At 38.1% G+C, this 23,296-nt stretch overlaps 4 protein-coding genes and 1 long non-coding RNA gene across 5 annotated transcripts; 4 read left to right on the top strand and 1 right to left on the bottom strand.

Moving 5' to 3' along the window:
* Positions 1-181: 181 nt before the first annotated feature.
* On the bottom strand, positions 182-9,851 carry LOC111804832 (uncharacterized). The gene is made up of 3 exons (XM_087128686.1): positions 9,831-9,851; positions 9,085-9,270; positions 182-913 (listed from the first exon to the last, which is right to left on the bottom strand). The coding sequence occupies exons 1-3, from the start codon at positions 9,849-9,851 to the stop codon at positions 182-184; spliced, it is 939 nt and encodes a 312-aa protein (XP_086984812.1).
* LOC111804923 (RNA-binding ASCH domain protein) lies at positions 1,126-4,621 on the top strand. The gene is made up of 7 exons (XM_023689753.2): positions 1,126-1,362; positions 1,610-1,753; positions 3,096-3,163; positions 3,246-3,296; positions 3,370-3,429; positions 3,514-3,936; positions 4,291-4,621. The coding sequence occupies exons 1-7, from the start codon at positions 1,239-1,241 to the stop codon at positions 4,327-4,329; spliced, it is 909 nt and encodes a 302-aa protein (XP_023545521.2). The 5' UTR covers positions 1,126-1,238; the 3' UTR covers positions 4,330-4,621.
* Positions 4,898-7,595, top strand: LOC111805823 (uncharacterized). Its single transcript, XR_002816710.2, has 2 exons — positions 4,898-5,109; positions 7,345-7,595. It is a non-coding gene; the product is annotated as an uncharacterized LOC111805823 (long non-coding RNA).
* A 1,026-nt stretch (positions 9,852-10,877) lies between the features above and the next one.
* LOC111805609 (AT-hook motif nuclear-localized protein 14) lies at positions 10,878-17,155 on the top strand. The gene is made up of 6 exons (XM_023690738.2): positions 10,878-11,303; positions 12,400-12,452; positions 15,748-15,879; positions 16,090-16,242; positions 16,362-16,650; positions 16,721-17,155. Exons 1-6 carry the CDS (start codon positions 10,916-10,918, stop codon positions 16,774-16,776), a joined length of 1,071 nt encoding a protein of 356 aa, XP_023546506.1. The 5' UTR covers positions 10,878-10,915; the 3' UTR covers positions 16,777-17,155.
* Positions 17,156-18,652: 1,497 nt separating this feature from the next.
* On the top strand, positions 18,653-22,120 carry LOC111804999 (Methyltransferase family protein). The gene is made up of 7 exons (XM_023689855.2): positions 18,653-18,994; positions 19,086-19,195; positions 20,116-20,330; positions 20,943-21,016; positions 21,305-21,407; positions 21,545-21,687; positions 21,843-22,120. Exons 1-7 carry the CDS (start codon positions 18,797-18,799, stop codon positions 21,942-21,944), a joined length of 945 nt encoding a protein of 314 aa, XP_023545623.2. The 5' UTR covers positions 18,653-18,796; the 3' UTR covers positions 21,945-22,120.
* Positions 22,121-23,296: the final 1,176 nt, after the last annotated feature.

Genomic DNA, 23,296 nt, shown 5'->3' with positions numbered 1-23,296 from the left:
TATATATATTTAAAGGGCACGCTGTAACGTAGAAAGCAAAATTACGATCAATATAGTGCAGAGATGCTATAACGTTATGTGTTTTGTAGGCACTATCTGATTGTTACAAACAAATAAGGACGTATACATATGAACACTTCTATCAACGGTGTCGTCCAAGACATTGTCACATAAATTCATCTTAAATCTTGACAAGGGCGAAGCGCAATTCAGATTTAACAATGTCGTTCTCGTCCCTTTCATCGACCCTGAAACTCCAAACACGAACCTTAGTTCCGGTCTTGAGTCCATAAGCTCTAGCAAAAGAGTTCCATTTGTTGACCAAACAATTCACGTAATTTTTCCCCATTAGCCACTTCTTGAACCGAATTGGATTCACTTTTAAATCGGATCCCACTATGAATGTGTCAATGTAGTTCAATTCATCTTCCCCTTTGCTCCGGTGCTCCAACATCTTCTCCTCCTCCGCCGTCATAAATTCCACTCTCACCATCTTCTTCGGCAGCGACAGCCGCCCTTGATTCGTCCTCATGTCAGTCGCCGTCAACTTCTTTTCGATTATCATTTGCACACGGTAACCACCCATTCTTTCCGTTATATGATCTCTCATCTCTGCCGGCATCTCCTCCTCCGCCACCGGCTGAATTTCCTCATCTGGGTCATCTTCATTCATCGGCTCCGGTGGGTTTTCGGCAATTGGGCTATTGCCATTCACGACCCCAGACCGATTTTCGGCTTCTGGATCAACTCTGTTCATCGGCGTCGGCGACATGTTCGGGTTCTCATGGCCAGGACAGTCGATATATTCAACTAGAGTCCTTTTCTTTCTACAAACTATTTGGTTGAAATTGTCCATCCATTGAAACGAGCTAGAACTGATGGAGTCTAGATTATCAGACATTGTTGTTTCTTTCTAAGAATTACTCAAATTGGAGTTGATTGCAGAGTACTCTGTGGGCCGTCGTGAGTTTATTTAAATATTAATATTAATTTTTCCTAATCCTATTACAATATAGAAGATAATCGATTTTATCTTTTTTTTTTTTTAATTTAAAATTTAAATCTTTTTCTTATCTTAATTTATAAAAATTTCAAATTCTGTAATTATATAATACAAAACGGCATATCTTTGCCGAGGATTTCCACAAACCCTCGATTCTCGCAAACCCATTTGTTTTCAATTTCTCCCGACCCGCCACTGGTTCCCAATTCTCTGCATCTCTTAGCGTGAAGAAACGATGAAAGGAAGGAATTCTGGGAATTTTTCGAACCCATGTTTGACGATGCATCAGCCATGGGCTTCTCTGCTGGTCTATGGTATCAAACGCATCGAGGGCAGGTCCTGGTCTGCTCCCCTCACAGGTTTGTTCTGTCCTTTCAAATCTACTTTCGTTTGAATGTGCGAATAACACAAAAGAAAAGTGGAATTAAGACGCTGAATTGGGGATTCATGTGTTTGAAGTTGCTTTACTGTTGACCCTTTGAATCATCCAACCCTAAACTCTAAATGATTGTGTTATTGGCATATCTTTTGTTAGTTTATTTCTTCTTTCTTTGTGGATGTGGTTTAGTAAAGGATGATTCTATATTCTGAACTTGATCACTGAAGGTCGTCTTTGGATTCATGCTGCAAGTAAGGTTCCTGAGGATTCTACAATCAAAGCAATGGAGGATTTCTATAGAGAAGTTTATGCTCTGGATGGGATTACTGATCTTAAGTTTCCAGAACATTATCCTGTTTCAAGGCTTTTAGGTATTAAATCTGATGATTTTTCATGATATATTACTTATGTTTTACTGGTTCTTGTGTTTTTTTTGGCGCTTTTCCGATCACATTCCATGAAGTACTTATTTGGAGTCTACCATTAAGGCAACACCATTACTGTTTTGATTGATATCTTGGTGTCTATGCTCTGAATCCATATTTATCTCTATGTTCTGACATATGTTATGTTTGCCACTTGGTGGAATCATCACTTGTTAGACTGATTTTGAGTATGTTATTTATGTTATATGACTGCAGATTTTCATGACTTGCACACTTACAGTGTCGGTTGAGTATGCATGATATGAGCATATGGAGAGGGAAATGTAATTAAAAATGACTATAAATATTGACATCGAGAGTACTTTCGAGCATAATAAATTTGAAAGATGTGTTGAACTATGCACTTTCAGATATGGGTTCATGTGAGATTTCACATTGGTTAGAAAAGAGAACGAAACATTCCTTATAAGGGTTTAGAAACCTCTCCCTAATAGACGCATTTTAAAACCTTGAAGGGAAGCTCGAAAGGGAAAGCCCAAAGAGGACATTGTTAGCGGTGGGCTTGGGCTGTTACAAATGATATCAGAGCTAGATACCGGGTTGTGTGCCAACGAGGACGTTGGGACCTTAAAAGGGGTGAATTGTGAAATCTCACATCTGTTGGAGAGGGGAACGAAACATCCCTTATAAGGGTGTGGAAACCTCTCCCTAGAGACGCGTTTTAAAATCGTGAGGCTGACAGCGATACATAATGGACCATAGCGGACAATATCTACTAGTGGTGGGTTTGGCTTAGGCTGTTACTTTCGAGCATAATAAATTTGAAAGATGTGTTGAACTATGGACTTTCAGATATGGGTTCATCTGAGATCCCACATCGGTTGGAGAGGAGAATAAAGCATCCCTTATAAGGGTGTGGAAACCTCTCCCTAACAAACGTGTTCTAAAACTTGAGGGGAACCCCGAAAGAGAGCTCAAAGAGGACAATATCTGTTAATGTGGGCTTGGACTATTACAAATGGTATTAGAGCCAGACACCGGGTGGTGTGCCAGCGAGGACGCTGGGTCCTAAGTTGGAGAGGGAACGAAGCACCCCTTATAAAGGTGTGGAAACCTCTCCCTAGTAGACGCGTTTTAAAACGAGGTTGACAGCGATATATAATGGACCATAGCGGACAATATCTACTAGCGGTGGGCTTGGGCTGTTACGATTCAAAACTATCTATCATATTAAAATCCCATGAGATTTATGGCCATACATGTTTGTCTCATGAGTTTCTAGACAAGACCCATGCTTGATTATCAACATTCATGTATGTTCATTCAGGTTGTGTTGAAGTGGTTGGCTGTGTTCATGGTGATGAACTGAAAAGTTGGGATAAAGTACCTGAAGGGGTGGGTAGCCTAGCTTTCCTCATCCATACCTTAGTTTCTGAGGCATCTTATCTAAGAAAAGCTAATAAAAGTAAACCTGCAGGTTAGACTAGAAGCACAAACTGATTTCTGCTGGCTCTGTGAACAACCACAGGTGTGTACTGATTTAAAATCAAGTTTCAGCAGAGTTATAATATACTGAATGAAATTTCTTTTAACTGTTTCAGAAATTACTGATTCCGTTCGAGATGCGTGGTTACCAAGGCGTTTATAACTTAGAAAAGAAGGTGGAAATGTTAACTTTGTTTCGATTCTCTCTTTAATGACTCTTTTGTGTGCGTTTGTTCTAAAATCAGATTGTATTTGGTCAGATATTTGAAGCAGCTGTTAGAGGTCTCATCCATGTTAAATGCCCACTGCCTGTAAAGTTTCAACTTCCAGATCCTAGAGATCCATTTTCCTTGAAGCCAGGATCTGTCTCGTCACGTTCTCCCGAGACTAAAGGATCTCGATCCGAAGTGGAGAAGTCATCTAAACTCGATGCTGTCATAGCTGGTGCTCGAGCAGCTGCTACTCAGTTTTCGAAAAAGAACCAGGACCCCCAAACTTCTATCCATGACAATACTTCTAATTTTGGAAGAGCAGGGAAATCCAGAACGGACGAGGCTCAATCTACCAACTTTCGTCAAGACGAGGCTCCACGAGCTAATATCGAGGAACAAACTAGTAGCTACCACACTCGATCTAAGGCACTTTTCACACAACCACAGCAGCAAAATGGAGCTCCTTCTAAGGTAATCACGATTAGGACTTCATTTTTAGAGATGTTTAAGGATTAAAGCAAAGATTGAGTAACTACAAGCTAAAAATATCTGAAAGCTTAGGACCATGGAAGGATTTTAATCATAGATAGTCTTGAAGAACGTACTGCTGCTCGTAAAATTGCTGGTGTATGTGTCATGGACATGCTTGTTCAGGGCGTGTTGTCCGTAGCCACATGCCAAGAAAAGTGCGATTGTGACACCATGCAGCAGTCTCATTGATTTTAGAGGAAGCATATTTGAACAACTAAGAGTTTCGTATTCTTATTAATCATATCATTATTAATTTCTACTCGCAATTAACGAGTGATCTCGTGTCATGTTTAGATCTTTGCTGCTGCATTGAGAGGACTGAGACCGACATGAATGTTGATCGATTCAATTGCAGAGAAGATTCGTACATAGAAAAGCAGGGCATGTGAAAACTGACTTCTATTAAGTAGTTTTACAGTTGTTTTCAATTAGTTCCTTGCCACGGAGTTTCGATTATTAGTGTTGTAATATAGAATGATTCGGTGAAGAACTGAGAGTCAAGGATTCAATATTATCAGAGCTTGATTTTCAGTTCATGTAACCTTTTGTCTCATAATTAAGTGATATCAATGTCAAACAGAGCGTATTAACTTTAAAAAGTTTCGTTTATGTTCATTAGTTTTCATTTGATTCTAATGAGTTCTTATTGTTAATGTCGTTTTCGTTCGAGGGCAACTTGCACAAATCACTTCTATAGTAAAAATCATAATAATTTCAATCGACATAGTTGAATCTTCGAGATTTTCAACCTATCATGCGTGATGCGCGATGGAAAAATCATTAATTTTGAAGTCAAACATTCATGTTTTTTATTCAATAACTTGAAGAAATATTAATGTATGCATTTAATAAACTTCTTTTAACTTATTTGATATCCATTTATTCGCACAAAATTCACCCATTTATATAATCCAATAATGTTGTGGGCTGCGATGAAACTGGAACTCACCATCACGGCCCAAGGCGATGGAAGGCTGCCACTGTTCGGGTTGAAGCTCAGACGTCTGCTGCACTCTAAACCAATATTCTTGCGGAGATGGGGACGGATACCATCGAAGAATCGAGCACTCAACCAGCAAGCAACTGTGTTTCTTCTCCATGGGACACAAAGAGGTCAGATCTATTGTTTGAATCGCTCTATTTCTATGATAATTCGAACCCCTTTTCTGCAATTTAGGAAAAAGAAGCAAAAGAAAGGAAGATTTTAGGAAGTATTTGGAGTCTAATGGCGTTGTATGAACAAAATGACAAGCCTTCCTCTGCCCTCTGTTGGATGATGAAAGTCCAACGTCGGCTAATTTAGGGAATGATCATGGGTTTATAAATGAGGAATACTAACTCCATTGGTATGAGGCCTTTTGAGGAAGTCCAAAGGAAAGCCACGAGAGCTTATGCTCAAAATGGACAATATCATACCATTGTGGAGAGTCGTGTTCGTCTAACACCCTCCCGTAAGTTCTTTCTTTCAGTTTTTGGTTTTGGATCATGTTCTTATGTCTTGCTTGCTGCCGTGATTGTTGGACAAATATCAATAGTTGAGGTTATTTCGTGGAGCATAATGTTTTTCTTGAAATGCAGTTTGTTTTATGTTCTTCATCAGCCCATATCAAATCTCAGAATCTGCTAATAATATGATACAATGAGTAGCTGTTCTGTGTTATAAGCTATCAAAACAGAGTTTATTTCAACTGGGTTTATGTCGTGATTCCATATCCAAATTTTGGTCTGTTTGAGCGCTTTACAAGCCCACCGCTTGTAGATATTGTCCTCTTTGGATTTTCCTTTCAAGAGCTTCTCCTTGTGATGTCTCTTATCCCCGTCACAAGACAAGAGGATGAAGACAAGAAATCTCCTTTTCCCTACATCGAGACATACCTGACAAATTTAAAACTAAGCAATTGTGAGATCCTATATATGTTAGAGAGGGAAATGAAGCATTTCGTATAAGGGTGTGGAAATCTCTCTCTAGTAGATGCGTTTTAAAACTGTGAGGCTTATGGAGATACATAATGGACCAAAATGGACAATATCGGCTAGCGGTGGACTTGGGCTGTTACAAATGGTATTAGAGTCAGACACCGGGCGGTGTGCCAACGAGGACGCTGGACCTTAAGGGGGTGGATTGTGAGATCCCACATCAGTTGCAGAGGGGAACGAAACATTTCTTATAAGGATGTGGAAACCTCTTCCAGGTAGACGCGTTTTAAAATCATGAGGCTGATGGCAGTACGTAACGGGTCAAAATGGACAATATCTTTTAACGGTGGACTTAGACTGTTACAAACTGTATCAAAACCAAACACGGGTGGTGTGCCAGCAAGGACGCTGGCCTCGAAGGGAGTGGATTGTGAGATCCCACATTGGTTGGAGAGGGGAACGAACCATTCCTTGTAAGGGTGTGGAGACCTCAACCTGGCAGACGCGTTTTAAAACCGTGAAACTGACTGAAAAAAGTGCAAAATATGAACAAAAGGCAAAATATAATATTATGAAGAACAAGACTATGAAAATCTTAAGAAATTAGAGCTTTTATAGGCGATCATTTAGAGAAATTAGGGATTTTGGAAGGTATCTCGATGATAAGGAATCAACTTAAGGGAAGGTTTGGATACCAATCATAAAGAATCATTATAAGGAAAGTAAGATTCGGATTACTTTGTTGATCGAATATTTCAAGACAAGAACACTTGTTTGAGATTCGGATCACTCCACAAGCAAAATTGATCATGTCTAGCTTGAATGATTCTAAACATGCAATCTAAACTACATAGAATTGCAAAGGAAAGGTAAGAACACTTAGCCCTAATGATAAAGCATCACTCCAAGGGAAAATAAAATTCAGATTACCTTGTTGATCAAATATCTCAAAGCAAGAACACTTGTTTGAGATTCGAATCACTCTACAAGCAAGATTGATCATGTCAAGCTTGAATGATTCTACATACAACCTAAACTACATAGAATTACAAAGAAACTTAGCCATTGGCTAAAAGAAAGCACAAATGCTCATTTTACTACCTATTCCAAGTCTACTGTACAAAGACAACATACATGGCTTTATATAGCCACAATGTATGCTTTATGGCAAAATACATTATAGAAACATCACAACTCTAATATCATCCACCAAAATTTGTAACCATCCAAAGAGGACAATATCTGCCAGTGGTGGGCTTGGGCTTAGGCGGTCACAAATGATAAGTCTACTTCTTTTGTTTTTTTTTTTTGGGAATTTTGTGCAGCTTAACGCTTCTCGGTGGTGCCATATCTTTAGCAAATTCTTTTGTAACTTCCCTTTATCTATAGCAAGCTCTTGTTTCTTATCGAACAAAAAATATCGTGTTGCAGTTGGAAGAACTTAAAATCTCGCACAACATCGCCGTAACGTCTACCAAGGATACCACCGATGATGAGGATTGAAACTATAAGCTATGAGGGAGTAATGGAGTTGCACATAGGAGGTTGATGAATGTTCTGTATAGTAGCGAAGAAAAAAGAATGTGATATCTTATTCCTTAAAGGTATGTCAAGACCTTACGCTATGCTTGTTTAAAGAGGAAGGAAGATATTTGGTAAAAAGTTGAATTGTTTGAGGTTTATATCTGACAAGTAGCAATCACTTAGGATGTAACCGTCCAAGCACACTACTAACAGATATTATTCGCTATGACCCGTTACTTATCGTTGTCAGCGTCACTGTTTTAAAACGTGTCTGTTAGGAAGAGGTTTCCATATCCTTATAAGAAATGCTTCGTTCCCCTCTCCAACGGATGTGAGGTCTCACAATCCATCCCTCTTAGGCCCAGTGTCCTCGTTGACACACCGCTCGGTGTGTAGCTCTGATATCATTTGTAACAGCCCAAACCCACTGGTAACAGATATTGTCCGCTTTGGCTCGTTATGTATCGCTGTCAGCCTTATGGTTTTAAAACGCGTCTGTTAAGGAGAGATTTCCATACTCTTATGAGGAATGTTTCGTTTCCCTATCCAACCAATGTGAGATCTCACAATCCATCCCCCTTGGGCCCAGTGTCCACGCTGACACACCGTTCGGTGTCTAGCTCTGATATCATTTCTAACAGCCCAAACCCACTACTAACAAATATTGTCTGCTTTGGCCGGTTATGTATCGCCGTCAGCCTTATGGTTTTAAAACCCATCTGTTAGTGAGTGATTTTCATATCCCTGTAAGGAATGCTTTGTTTCCCTCTCGAATCGATGTGACTATCGCTTTCCTTTCAAACAAGGATGACTAGACTGTTGTATGTCGTGGAATTCAAAAGATAGGACAAGCTACAAAAGTGGACATCCATAGAAGGAAGGAGACAAAAAGATGAGAAAACCAAGCAAAGGGAACCATTATCCAACCCCTATCTTTCCAAAAACTAGTGTCTGATCCATCACTGTTTCAAAAACTTCAAAAACTTCACAAGCAGCTGATACCCATTTGGCCGCAGCTTTTAATCATTGGTTGGCTGGCAAAGGTGTGAGATGCAATAGGACATCGACGAACGAGTATCATCGTTCGTGAATGTATCAAACACAATCCAAACGTTGAAGACTTAGCTCTGAAGGATTTAACCGTCGTTGTTACTAGATAATCGAAAGAAACTTTAGGACCTAAAATCATGTCTTCAATACCAAATATCGGTGGCGAAAAACTCGTGAAAGGGATATTTTACTCGAACAATTTGTTTTCTAGATTTGCAGCTGGCCTAAAATTATGGGTTTAGAGTTGTTTGTTGTTTGGGCAATAGTTTAAACCTAGTGAACCTAACCTTAAACTTTGTGTTGGGTCTGGAAAAGTAGAAAGTTTTGACACAACCCTCCAAATTGTTGTTTGGGGGCTCTACTTACATTCCTATGCTCCCCAAAAGTTTTAATACCCATTATTGATATAGGTTTGAAGCTGGCAAGTGAACCCAGTTGGCCTTGAGTTGGACCCCCACCTACTAACATAACTTCAACCAAACCCAAAACTTCAAAGGTAAATCATTGAGGCAACTTTAAGTTAAAGCAATGGAAATTCAAATCTGAGTATCTGTTCTTCATGTTCTTCATATCACAGGGTTTTGGTTTTGTATTGACTCTATTTTGCTTGTAACCCATTTTCCAGATCACTCTTAACCGACGTGGGATCTCACAATCCTCTTCTCTTCGGAGCCTAGTGTCCTCGCTGGCACTCGTTTCCTTCTCCAATCGATGTGGGACCTCCCAATCCACCCTTTTGGGGGTCCAACGTCCTTGTTGGCACACCGCCTCGTGTCCACCCCTCTTTGGGGTTCAGCCTCCTGCTGCCACATCGCCTAATGTCTGGCCCTGGTATCATCTGCAACGGTCCAAGCCCACTGCTAGCAGGTATTGTCCTCTTTGGGCTTTTCCTTTTGGGTTTCTCCTCAAGGTTTTAAGACCCGTCTACTAGGGAGAGGTTTCCATACCCTTATAATGAATGCTTCATTTTTCTCCCCAACCGAGGTGGGATCTCACTAATATCTTGCTTTGTACAAGCTATGTTCATCATAAATTATTGACAAGTAGCAATGACAAGTGTGGAAACCTTTCCCTAGTAGACACATTCCTTATATTTGGTTGGAGAGAGGAACGAAACAATCCTTATAATGATGTGAAAACCTCTCCCTAATAGACTGCCTTAAGGGGAAGCCCTTGAAGGGTAAGCCTAAAGATGACAATATCTGCTAGCGGTGGGTTTGGGTTGATACACCAGATGTTATCGTTTATCAATAGATATGACTATGGTACTTGTTCGACATATTGTATTCATATCCATTGTTTACCGTGCTCTTTACAAGCTATGTTCATCTCAAACTAGTGACAAGTAGCAATGACTTAGACATTGTCGTTTGTTTTATTATATTTATGTCTATCGATGGTACCACTCTATAACAATAACATCTATTATAAGTAGAACGAGGCCGAATTATAATACCATCCTACCAAAATTGCTCTAACGAAAATACTATTAAACTTCATATCACTTTTTCGTGGAATATTCAATCATAATTAAAGCATAATTAAAATTTTTAATTCATTAAATGAAAATATTTAAATGAGATAGAGAGAGAAATGATTATATTTGTCACTTTTATGAACTTAATTCTACGTTGACTAACAAAATTTATTATATTAATAGTCGTTATCGAAATTAATATGATCAAAATTAAGGTACGAGTAATTAGAAGACAATAGTCAAATTCGTGCCAAATTTGTAGCATAAAAAATTAAGTTTCGTGGTCGTTGGTTGTTGAATTTAGCTTCGTCTATGATTTTAAAAGCTTCATTTTAACAATGATTTGTTTTACCGAACATAAATTATATGAACTTGTCAACTTCTTCCTACCCCAGGTTATATACTTTGAGTCGTTGTTGTTACTCTTTTGCTTGCTTATATAACGTCTCTTTCAAAAATCTCTCTTTGCCCTCGTTTTCTAAAACTTTTAAACCGAGGTTAGAGGCTCGAGCATACATTGCTTGGCCATAGGCGACGTAAGAACGAATTGGGTTAGCTCACTTGTCGTTGGAAAGTGAGTGCCGTACAATCGCAAGTCCGCTACTATCAAGACTGCTATTGTTTAAGACATTATTTAAGAGAGAGAAAGTAAAAAGGAAGAGAGAGGAATAAACCCTAAAAAAAAAAAGGTGTTAAGTCAAAGAAAAAAACATGGAAGTCAAATCTCATACTACTTCTTAATAAATAAATAAATAAATAAATAAAAGAATTATTTATTTATGAGAGATAAGAGATTTTATGGATAGTTAGTACAAAAAAAAAAAAAAAAAAAAAAGGAAAATCCTTTTCCAAAAAAAAAAAAAAAAAGGAAAAGAAAAATAATATTTATTAATTTTATTTTCCAAAACTCACGCTCTCTCTTTCTCTCTCTATCTCTCTCTCATCTCAAAAATGGAACCCAATGAAAACCAGCTCAGCTCCTACTTCCACCACCAACACCACCATCAGAGTCCCACCACATCGCCGACCAATGGCCTATTACCCCCTACCCACCACCTCTCCTCCTCCGACGCCGGCCCCCACGTCGTTTACCCTCACTCCGTCCCCTCCGCCGCCGTGTCCTCCTCGCCTCTCGAGCCTGCCCGCCGTAAGAGAGGCCGGCCGAGGAAGTACGGTACGCCGGAGGAAGCTTTAGCGGCCAAGAAAGCTGCTACAGCGTCGTCTCACTCTTCGTCCTCCAAGGCTAAGAAGGACCTCGCTTCTTCTTCTTCCCTTAATGCCGTTTCCGCTTCTTCTTCCTTCTCCGCGTTTTCGAAGAAATCTCAGTTGGCTGCACTTGGTGGGTTTTTGTGCTTTATTTGACGAGTTTTTTTATTGAATTGTTTTGCCCTTGTTGCGAATTTTGTGGATTTTTCTGGGGTTTTGGAATTTGTCGTTGTTTTCGGATTTCTGGGTTGTGGAATGAAATTTCCTTTTTACCGTTTCTATAATCTTCGTTTGAGGGTTCTCTCTGGTTTCTGTTCTTGGAATTCATTTTTTGTTCTTGTTTTTGTTTTAAACCCTACTCTCAAAAGTCCTGTTGATTCCCTTGTACTCCTTTTCAGCGAGTTTCCTCGATTTTTTACTGTATTTTGGTTAGCATGAACGTTCGGGTTATGATAGTTTTTGTTTAATTTCCGGAACTAACCTGGAGTTTATGAGAATTGTATCTGAATTTTTAGCCATTATATCCTCAACCGATTCAAATCTCTACTCCATATGTTGAAAATTGTATCTGAATTTTGGTTGCAGCCATTCGTGTAGAAGTTTAGAATTCTAGAATTATGATTAGAGTTCTGGTTTGTTCGTTTGTTATGTAGATAATGAACTATCTTGATCACTAATTGTGTTGCATTTGCACCATGATTTGTATATGAAACAATTTTCATTTATGTTGAAAATAAGGAACAAATTTGTTTTTTTTTTTTTTATTTGTTCACATTGGATCTCTTTTGATAAATCCATAATGGCTTTAGTAGCTATCCATTTTGGGGATTTGCTTCAAATTAGAAACCTCTCTTGAAATTGGATATTGTGTGAGGACGGTGCATTTACTTTTGGGGCTGTTTGTGAGGTTGATGTGAGTGTGGGTTTACCACTTGAAAACTTTTGTTACTCTGTCCACCATCTAAATGAAAAGAAGAAAGGGAAAGGAAAAAAAAAAAAAAAAACCGATACACTCCTGAAGCGTACGAGAGTAGGGGGAATAGTTGGTAAATTTTCTTAAACAATAGATGCAAAACGAAGCGTTGGTAATGTTTTCATGTTCTGAAATAACATGTTTCCTGTCATGACTATGTATATATATTAAGGTTTCATTTAGTTTCGTATTTTTTCACTCACGACTATACGCTTGAGTACTTACTTGAAGTTGGTTCTTCTCACTGGAGATGTAGGTAATGCAGGCCAAGGTTTTTCGCCACATGTTATTAATGTAGCGGCTGGTGAGGTAATGGTTCTCCTTAGCTTTCATAGATTTGATTCCATTTATACCGACGTGCTTGGAAGTGCATGTCATGTTGTCCTGGCATTGATATATCTAGTATGATGGCATTGGTACTGCAATAGGACACCAATACCATTAGGAATCTCAGGAATTTCTATGATCTTGATTACTATTTTGTGTTGGGATGCAGAGTATTTTGAACGTGTTTGTGCATTTGATTGTTTCTCAATTCAATTTCCGATCTCTTGCCTTTCAATATAGTTTATGTCTTGATAAATAATAGACATTGTTTCTGCATATGATGTTTTTGAAGTTATTTGAAAGATTCAATCTTTACTGCTTTTAATTTAAAAGGAACGTGCCCGCATCAACCACCGATTGGTTAAGTTTTCATACTCTGATGGGGCACAATGTCCACTTATAGAGATTATGCAGAAGCTTTTCTGTTCTCTCTCTCGCTCTCTCCTTTTTCTTCCCCTTCCCTCCCTCTCTTTTTCTTTTCCTTTTGTCTTGTTTTGGGGGCAACTAAGGTTGAATACTTGAGATTCTGTTTGCGAGTCATTTGAATTCGCTTTTCGGATTATATACACATAGTTGTAAGATAAAACTATTTAACTACATTGACTTGACTTTTCCCTAATATTGTACTTTTTTTCCCTCTTGGTGTTGAGTGATATCTACCAAAGCTTTCCTGAAAGAGATGAAAGTGGGCAATGGGCATGGAAAAGTAAAAAGAAAGGGAGAACAAGCAGCCATCCTCGACACAACTATAAAAAACTCTCAAAATATAAAGTTTTGACACATTTGTTTCTTATCATACGCACGCACGTGCACACACACATAAATTATGTAGAGAAAGCATTAAAAATCTACACAATATCACAATCTATTTGTGATCAAAGAGAGATATTTACAATTATAATGCTTACTATCCAAGGGCAATGCACTTGAATTTAAATCCACGAGAGTCATTGTTGAGACTTTTGTATTGAGAATCTTTGAGCCAACCACTTGGACTCATGAATTTTCTCATCTTAGTAATGCTGTAGAATTGGTCCTAATTTTGAATCTATTGAACATTAAATGGTCTGAATGCTATAGAGTGCAGAAAAAGAAGAAAAATAAGATAATACTCAATTAAAAGGTGTTGTAATGCAGGAGAAATGGGATTTAAACAAGAGAATACACATTTGAGAATCGTTATAAATAGTGGATGACGTTGGAAAAAAATTGAGGACGACTTGCAGATGAGGATGGTTTCTTAGTAACCCTCTCACATACTGGCACACATGTTCATGTACTCCTATGCATACACAAAGGAAATTTTAGATTTATGTTCTTGAATATGCGTAAGGTACGTGTATCATGTGGTTTTTGGTAGGACTGAATGTTACGCATATCTGAATAAGAGAGTGCCAGGCTAATTTGCAACTCCACTATGGTCGTTTTCGTTTTCTGACAGAATAATATTCTGCATGCAAACAAGGAAACTTGAAAGTATGAATGGAAACAAAGGATAAAAATCAAAGTATAAAAGATGATCCATTATTGGTTGCTTCACAGTCTTTCCCTCAAAGGAAGAACTCTCTGTGTTTTGTGGTTCTATGGTTCTGTTGTGTAAATTTTTTTGTGTGATGTGATCGCCATGTTATTATAGCTACTTATTTCGTATTAACCATTACAGCTCATTCTTTTTCATCTATGTAGATTTGTATCAATATAGCTTTATCTTTTCATATTATGCCCATGTATTCTAATTTCTATCTGATCAATTGATGGCTCATGTTAAATAGTTGTTTGCTACTATATATAGATAACTGCATTCAGGTTGAGAAACTCCTTCAAGCAAATCATTTTTTGTTTTCTGCCTCTTTTGTGCTCCTTTTCCAAGAATTTTTGTGTCCAATAACAAGGAGATGAGGGTTCAGAACCACTGATTTGGGTTTTAGGAAAGTGGAGCTGTGGTGGGTTGGCGGCTTAGTTTCATGAAAAACCTTAATCATAGAGAGACAGAAGAGTGTATGGCTATCTGGATCTAGGTTCTCTACTAGTGACGGGTTTTACTTAATAGGTTCGGGACATTTTTTCTTGTTAAGTCGTTGCCTAACAACCTGGCTACCAATGATTTTATCATCTTCCAAGAAGAAGGTTTAGTAAGTGTTATGTGTGTTCTTTTTCTTCGAGGTATCAATATTGGAATGTATTTCGAAAGAGGAATCCTTATAAGTACTCTCTCTTTACGGGTTGCGATGCTAGTGCAAAGTTAAGCAGAGATGCAACATAAGTCACTTGTTTCTGCAAATTGCTTGGCGAAGTCGTGTGTCTCTATTCCTCCTAGGTGGAAGCTCTTAAGTGAGTTTGGTGGCAGGTGGTACTTCCTCGAGATGCCCAAAACTTCATTCTCAATATGCCGTGCAGCTTTCCTTTTAAGGGCAAGGCATGAGATTATATGGGCTGTTTCTTGATAGATTATTTATCATTGGAGTGTCCTTGAAGCTTTTGTTTTTGTCTTTCTAGGTAGCAAATCTTTTATTGAAAATGAAGGAATATAAGGGAGGATAAGAAACCCACCCAAATCAAAGGAGATTATTATGGAAAGAAAAAACTCTCCAATTGGTCAACGTCAGAGAAGTAGAAATATTACAGAAGCACATTGAGAGAAGTCTTCATCTAAACGTTTAAATCTTACGGTATCCCATTTCTCCATAGCATTAAAAGTGTTATTTCTTTAGGCCTCATCTCTCGAAAATATTGCAAAGAGAGAGTGGATTATCCGGTAGCTCTTTGGTTGTTGCTCAATGAAGTGTATGTCGGTAATTCCATTTGGCTCTGGTTTTTACTCGTACATTTCATTCGATCAATGAAATTGTTGTTTCCTACATAACAGCTAAAAGTACCTCTTGTTTTCAGAAGTAAAAATGTTAACATAAATGGCAATGTGAGATCTCACATCGGTTGGGGAGGAGAACGAAGCATTCTTTACAATGGTGTGGAAACCTCTCCCTAGCTGACGCATTTTAAAAACCTTGAGGGGAAGCCCGAAGGGAAAAGCCCAAATAGGGCAATATATGACAGGCAAGGACGCCCTTTTGGATTTCGTGTCATTTAGATAGTCTCTTTGTTATAGCAAACCTTGTTTATTTATTTGGTAGATACGGTCGAATTTCTTAATTGGTTTACTAGTCATTTTTCATTTAATAATGGCTCATGTATACTCTATATTATATGCTTGATGAGCTATGTATGTATACCTTGGCCACTTTACCCTCCTAACACTCACTACGGTCATATTGAATAGGATGTGGGTCAGAAAATTATGCTCTTTATGCAACAATGTAAGCGGGAAATTTGTATCCTTTCTGCATCTGGTTCGATCTCCAATGCATCTCTCCGTCAACCAGCGACATCTGGAGGCAATATTACATATGAGGTATTTTTGTTTTCCCCATCTGATATTGCATTTCTTCCTCAGTGTGCGGAGGAAAAGAAAATAAGAATGATGCTTTGTATCTATCATGGATAAATTTGTTTAAATCTTGATATATTCTGTGAGCTCTTGCAGAAAATAGACAAAGGATAACTGGCTTCTCATTTTGATAATGCATTATAATAACTATTTGCAATGTAATGATACTATTAGGGTCGTTTTGAGATTGTTTCATTATGCGGATCTTATATACGAACTGACTTCGGAGGAAAGACTGGTGGTCTTAGTGTATGTTTATCGAGTGCTGATGGCCATATAATAGGAGGGGGAGTCGGTGGACCGTTGAAGGCTGCTGGACCTGTGCAGGTACGGTAACCAACAGATAGGGAGTGGGAGATTTCACTTGCTTAAGTTAGTAGGCTTAAAGAGTTTTAGATTATTATTCTTTTGCTTAGTTCATTCTGGTACGGACCTGTCCACATCAGGTCATTGTAGGTACCTTCGTAATCGACCCGAAGAAGGAAGTTGGTGGTGTTAAAGGTGATGCATCTGCTGGAAAGTTGCCCTCGCCTACTGGTGGGACACCAATGTCAAATCTACGCTATGGCTCGAATGTCGACTCGGGAGGTAATCAAGTCAGGGGAAACGATGAGCATCAAGGTATTGGGGAGAGTCATTTCTTGCTTCAGCCCCGGGGAGTGAACCTGACGTCGTTGCGATCTACAGACTGGAGGATGAGTCTGGATGCCACAAACAATGCTTATGATTTGACAGGTATAATCATACTATAAAAAAGACACACACACATGACACAATCCCTTCATTTTTCCTTGTTTTTTTGCAGGAAGAACAAGCCATCATTCTCCCGAAAACGGAGATTACGATCAGATTCCCGATTGAAGCTAACACACGGGACGGGACGGGACAGGACAGGACAGGACAGGACCGCAAAGTTTGTCGTAGATAAATGTACAATATCAACAGTTGCAATGCCAGGCATCTCCTCTTCACTCTCTGTTAGCTAATTCTGGTTGTAGTATGCACCATATACTGTAAAGGTGATAAACTCTTTAGAAGTTCTTAAGCTCCTCGTGCATTTTATTTTCCCTTCCCCCACTTTTCTAAGTTCATCCACCTTTCATGGTGTATTTGCTTGTTAAGTCGCTGTCTAATTCTAATTCCCCTGTTTTTACTTAGATGAACAAGTTTGCTGTAGTTGTTACCTTTTGCAATCTCCAATTTGATCATATAAACAGATACCTCTGGTGATTTAGAATTCCTTGCAATAATCTCCCGGTGATGAACAACAATGCTGTTTGATTAATTCATAAACTACAACAGGTAAAACAACAATACATAACTTCACTTTCACTTTACTTTTTGATGTGCCTTATTTACATTCTTCTATAAATTCTCTGTAAATTTTCGTATCGAATGAGATAGCATCGTGTTTTGGTATACCACCACAAGTTAGAGCTATTACGAGCGACCTTACTTTTACCAAATTGTTTTTACAGGTTTTACAGGTGAACGCCCCTATTCCTTTTGGTTGAGCTGTGTTACTCTTTGGGTTTGCTCTTGTTTCAACATTTTTTTTATTAGAGAAACGGATAAAAAAAAGGTCCTTAAGATCGGGTCAGATTTGGTACCAACTTCTATCTATGACTTGCTCTTGTAGATTCTTCTTAGACTTCCGGTGGGTTTTTCTATGTCTTTGAGTTATGGTTAAAGATGTCAAAACGTGCAATCTAAGATGACGTTCGACTTGATGAGAATCTTTCATGTTTCATTGGAGGATGACAATAATCCAACGAAAAGGGTCAATCTCAATGCTGTCTCCCTCAAATGGAAATCAAACCGTTTCATAATTTGCATTAAGTATACATCAAGCTCGCTGCTTTTGCTTTTGATATCACATCATACTTGGTTTGAACTTTGAGCACTTTCAATGGCTATTATTGAACTTGTTTTAAGATGGGTTTCGAGATGAAAAGTTAGTTCTTTCTTTGGGTGAACCCTTTTTGCCCCTTTTCTCAACCTTTATAGTAAGCCTTTTTATAACCGAACTCATTCTAAACATTGCTATTAAAGAGAAAAAAAGGGTACTTTGAAATTTGTAAAGATCCTCTTTTGTGGGATCGAACGTTGTGTCAAATATTTCACTATTCAAAATAGGGAATTTTGTGTTGAATCAGACCTTAACTTTCTATTTAATGTCTAGTAAGTCAAAAAACGGTCGAGTAGGTCAAGAATTTAGTGGATGTTGAACCTATGGACAAGTGAAAACATTAATGTAAATGTCGACATATCGACAAAAAATTAATACACTATCTCGAGATTAAGGGTTCAAAAAATCTTATCACCCGAAAAACTCAATCAACCCAACCCACAACCCAACCGATAAAAATTTTATGAATTACGTTGGTTGATGGATTTTCGTGATTGGTTGGGTTGAATTTTAAATTATAAAAGTTGGGTAGGGTTGATTTTTTTTTTTTTCTCGATTCGTTGGGTTGAATTTTTGAAAAATTTAAATGGGTTGATTCACTAATGTACAATTTTTTAGTCGTATTAACCTCACCAACCTAATCTTACATTATCCTACTTCTAAGATTATTATTAAGATTATAAATATTTGATTTTTGTAATTGATGTAATGATGAGTTATGAATGTTTGATATTTGAGTTTGATGATCGTACAAATATCAAATTGATAAAAATAAATATAGAAATGAGAATCTAAACCTAGGATCTTAAGAAATTATGCCAATTAACAAAGAAATGACCAAAAGATTAGGTTCTAATGTGAAAGAAAAGGAGTAGAACAAATTAGAGGGTGATTCAAGTTTCAGAAGTGGCTCGATTTTCCTTCTCTTGCAGATTTGGTGGAGAATTTCTTGATTTGGAAGCGAAGAACTGAATGGGGGAAGCCGCCGAATATTTCTCCAAAGATTTCGACTGGGACGAGCTACGAATTCGGGTCGAGAACGACCCGCTTTTGCAGTACCATTTGCTTCCATTTCAGCCCTGCGATTCCATTCCCTCAGTTTCTGCAGAAGCCGATTCTGACGCTTGGAGCCGCTTTCACCTCCGCCACTCCTCCGGCAAATTCTTCAAGGTTTTGATTCCTTTTAGCGTATTCATAGCAACCTAACTTTGTTGTTTCTTTTAGATTAGTTGTGATTTGAGCTCTTTGCGTTTCGCTTCAGGAAAGGCGGTATTTGTTGAAGGAATTCCCTGAACTGGTTTCCTGTAAGAAGAACTGTAAAGTTTTGGAGGTTGGTTGTGGTAATGGAAGCACTGCTCTTCCAATCTTGCGGTAACCTCCAACGTATTCAACTTTTCCTCTGCTTTACTTCTTATTGATGTTCACCAATTTTTTGGGAGTTTGATAACGTAGAAATTTGGTTGATACAAACTAGTTGCGTTGTCTTTGTTTATATGAAATACTGGCCAATTCCTCCATGTCGTATGTTATAGGATTGATAGGTAGCATCTTTGGAAGATGAATATAATCTATATCTCTCCTTTTTTATTTCGTTAGGACAAGTTCAAGAACTTGTTTTAGGGTTCTTCACATAACCTCTTAATGTGTTCCGTTCTCGATTAGTTACGAGCGAGAGGTGCCCATTATAAGAGCGAATTGATCCTTCACTTCCTTTTGAGATCTTGATTCTGGACTATCCATCCTACTCTATGCAGGTTCCCATTTGCATCATCGGTAGGATATACGCTCATATAACGATATACTCTTCCATATTCAGTTGAAATTCGAAACTTTTCATGTGGGTCGATATTCATATACTTCGTCGATAAAGTTAGAGCTTATAGAAAACAATGATTATTGATTGGCCAAGTTGAGCCATTTAGTGAGGGCCTATGGAAAATGACCTTTTGGTTTTTAACACCGAAACCACTTAGAACGGAGCATGGTCGCTTCATTTTCCTCATCTCTCCCCTTCTAAATGAGGATGATGTGTATTCTATACATTTTTCTAACTTTGTTCAAGAGCTGAATCACAGATATTCCTTCATGAAACTTCATTAGGTGTTACGAGTGCATCTGCGACAATTATGGAATCGAACACAGCGTTCGCAATGTTTTATGTTCATCCCAGTACTTGTAGTGCATTTGCATGGTCAAGATAGAAGAAATTTGTACCATTAAATATGGCCTTTGAGTGCTAGATCTTATTGCTACCAATTCATTATCTTTACACATGATTACTTTCTTTGTAGTGGGAACGAAAATATTGTCATCTATGCTTGCGATTGTAGCACGGAAACTCTTGAGAGAGCTAAAGAGATTTTAAATGATGTTGGTATTGCATCTTTAAAAGATCGATTTCGTCCATTCTATTGTGATTTTTCTACTAGTAAGTTTCCAACATGGTTGGCCTGCAATTCATGCCGTGGAAACACGTCGCTACAGCAGCCGAGCTTTACTACTCCAGGTTGTTATTTTGCCTATCCCTTTAGACCTAACTCATTATGTGATGTCCCACATTGGTTGGGGAGGAGAACAAACCACCATTTATAAGGGTGTGGAAACCTTCCCCTAGCAGACGCATTTTAAAGCCTTGAGAGGAAGCCCGAAAGGGAAAGCCCAAAGAGGACAATATCTGCTAGCGGTGGATCTGGGTCGTTACAAATGGTATCAGAGCTAGACACCGGACGATGTGCCAGCCTTCTCGCTGTTCCCTGAAGGGGGGTAGACACGAGGCGGTGTGCCAGTAAGGACGCTGGGCCCCAAAGGGGGGTGGATTTGGGGGCGGTCCCACATCGATCGGAGAAAGGAAAGAGTGCCAGCGAGGACGCTGGGCCCCGAAGGGGGGTGGATTCTGATGTCCCACATTGGTTGGGGAGGAGAACAAACCATCATTTATAAGGGTGTGGAAACCTTCCCCTAGCAGACGTGTTTTAAAGCCTTGAGGGGAAACCCGAAAGGGAAAGCCCAAAGAGGACAATATCTGCTAGCGGTGGATCTGGGTCGTGACACATCAACTGCAAGACTACTGCTTTCCTTACAGGCTTGCACCCTTATCCATCTTTCTCTATGTTTGCAGAGAAGGAAGGATCTCAGGCCACCGAATCAGAAAAAAGTGAATGTTGCATTGGTGGGGTTGATTTTCTTACTTTGGTATGCTCCTCTTTTTGTATTTTTATATAGTTACTCTAATTTTATCCAATGCATTAGTTTAATATATATATATACACTTTGAATTTTGATTCCTGTTATTTGTGGAGCATTTTATATTTGCAAAGAAATTAATGAAATATCTAAATGGTGTTAAGGCATGAACGCTCTCTCCCTTGGTGAAAACTAATATATTGTGCAACATTAACAAACTTCCTTCACTTCTAATGACTTCTTGAATCTTGGTAATGACAGTTGAATGTTCTTTGGCTTTCTTTTTCACTATTTCAGATATTTACATTATCAGCAGTGCCTCTCCAGAGGATGCCAGCATCGATTAGAGAATGCTATATGGCGTTGAAGCCTGGAGGCCTGCTCTTATTTCGCGACTATGGTAATAGATTATGATAAGACTGGTGATGGTATTTTAGTTTGCTTTAAATCCCAAGTATAGAAAATTCCTGTCCTTTCTAGCTCATGTAACGTGTTTTAAACATTCTGCTGATCGATATCCTGTTTAACGGAATGCAGGTCTATATGATATGACGATGCTTCGATTTGGGCAAGATCAAAGAGTAGGATTCAGGGAATATGTCCGATTGGATGGAACGCGTTCTTATTTCTTCTGCTTAAATACCTTGAGAGATCTGTTTGTCACTGCAGGCTTCGTTGAGGTACTTACTACCAGGTTTAAATACATATACTTAATTATTATAGTTCATATCCCAATCTGTTTACAACAATGGTGATGTCATGTTACTGACCTTATAAAGTATAGAAAATAATTGATACCGCCCCGACTAACTTTAGAGCATGATTATCGTTGCAGCTCGAGTTGGAATATTGTTGTGTGAAGTCCTTAAATCGCCGAAATGGTAAGAGCATGGAGAGGGTGTGGGTTCATGGAAAATTTCAGAAGCCTGTCTCATGAATCATGGTAGAGGCACAGAGCAACATTTCAAAGGAATTTTCTCTAGTTCATCTGGAAGTGTTGTGGTGGAATGTTTGTGGCTGTTCATCTATGAGGTTCTCTTGTTTCGGTTTGTCATTTAAAGGTTAATAGTGTTAATGCTATTTTTAAAATTTTATAGGTATTTTTTAAACATACTACAAGAGTAAGGGTAACAGTCCAAGTCCACCGCTAACAGATATTATTCACTTTGGTCCGTTACGTATCGTCGTCGTCTCACGATTTTAAAATGCATCTGTTAGAGAGGTTTTTACGCTTCTGTGAGGAATGCTTTGTTCCCGTTTTCAACTGATGAGGTTTTTACGTTGTGAGGAATGTTTTGTTCCCATTTTCAACTATGAGGTTTTTACGCTTCTGTGAGGAATGCTTTGTTCCCGTTTTCAACTGTATGTAGGATCTAACGGTAGGTAATTTGCATCTTTTCTCTTTGTGCTTTATTAAATAATGAATCCAATCCAATTTGATCTAACTATGCCAAATATTATTACTTAAATATGAGGGCATGAATCCCAACGAAAGGCCGTGTAGAAACACGAGTTTAGCGTGCCTTTGACTTATTCCCGTCTGAAATTGTACTTCCAATTTCACCCCAAAAAAAAAAAAAAAAAAAAAAAAAATCCCAAAGTTGGAAAGAACAAGAATGAATCATTTTTCTTTGTTCTTGTTTATGGGTTTCCTTTAAGCAATAATTTCTAAAAAAAATTATAAAAAATTCTCATCCAAAACATAGACTTTATCAAATATTCCACATTTCCCTAATGTTTGTCTAAAATTATGTCACATTATTAATAAAAAAATGTTACAAAAATTAATCAATCAATTAATTAATATATAATATTATTAATTAATGTGAAAGCAAGAAAAGATGAGTCCTCTCCCCATTGGTTGCAATTATTTAAATCAATATTATTTTAATAAAATAAAAAAATATAGGTTAAAAAATTGCCATTTGATCCTTTTTAGTGGGGTCCACGTGTATTGCCACCTTTACCCAATAGAATGTCTCCCATTGGCCATCACATGTGATTCCATGTGAAGTGGGCCCTCCCTGGTTGCCCTCAACTAATTGTGTAATTAATTACTTTAATCTAATTTATGTATTTCATAATTAAGTTTAGCTTAGGGCAATATTATGATAAATTAATGAAATTATTTCTAATTTTAGGATTTTTTTTTAATAATATGTTTGGGTTTTTATTCAGAAATTAGGGTTTAGGGTTTCTGCATAGTTTACTCGAGTTCATTAAAATATAAATTTGTATACATACTCGAGCATGCTGGTTCAAAGAATGAGTGATTATATGTTTCTTCAA

Source organism: Cucurbita pepo, chromosome 11 (genome assembly GCF_057944985.1).
Source record: "Cucurbita pepo subsp. pepo isolate OVF chromosome 11, ASM5794498v1, whole genome shotgun sequence".
NCBI lineage: Eukaryota > Viridiplantae > Streptophyta > Magnoliopsida > Cucurbitales > Cucurbitaceae > Cucurbita > Cucurbita pepo.
The sequence above is the reverse complement of the archived record's forward strand: the minus strand, read 5'-3'. Positions and strand labels throughout refer to the sequence as shown.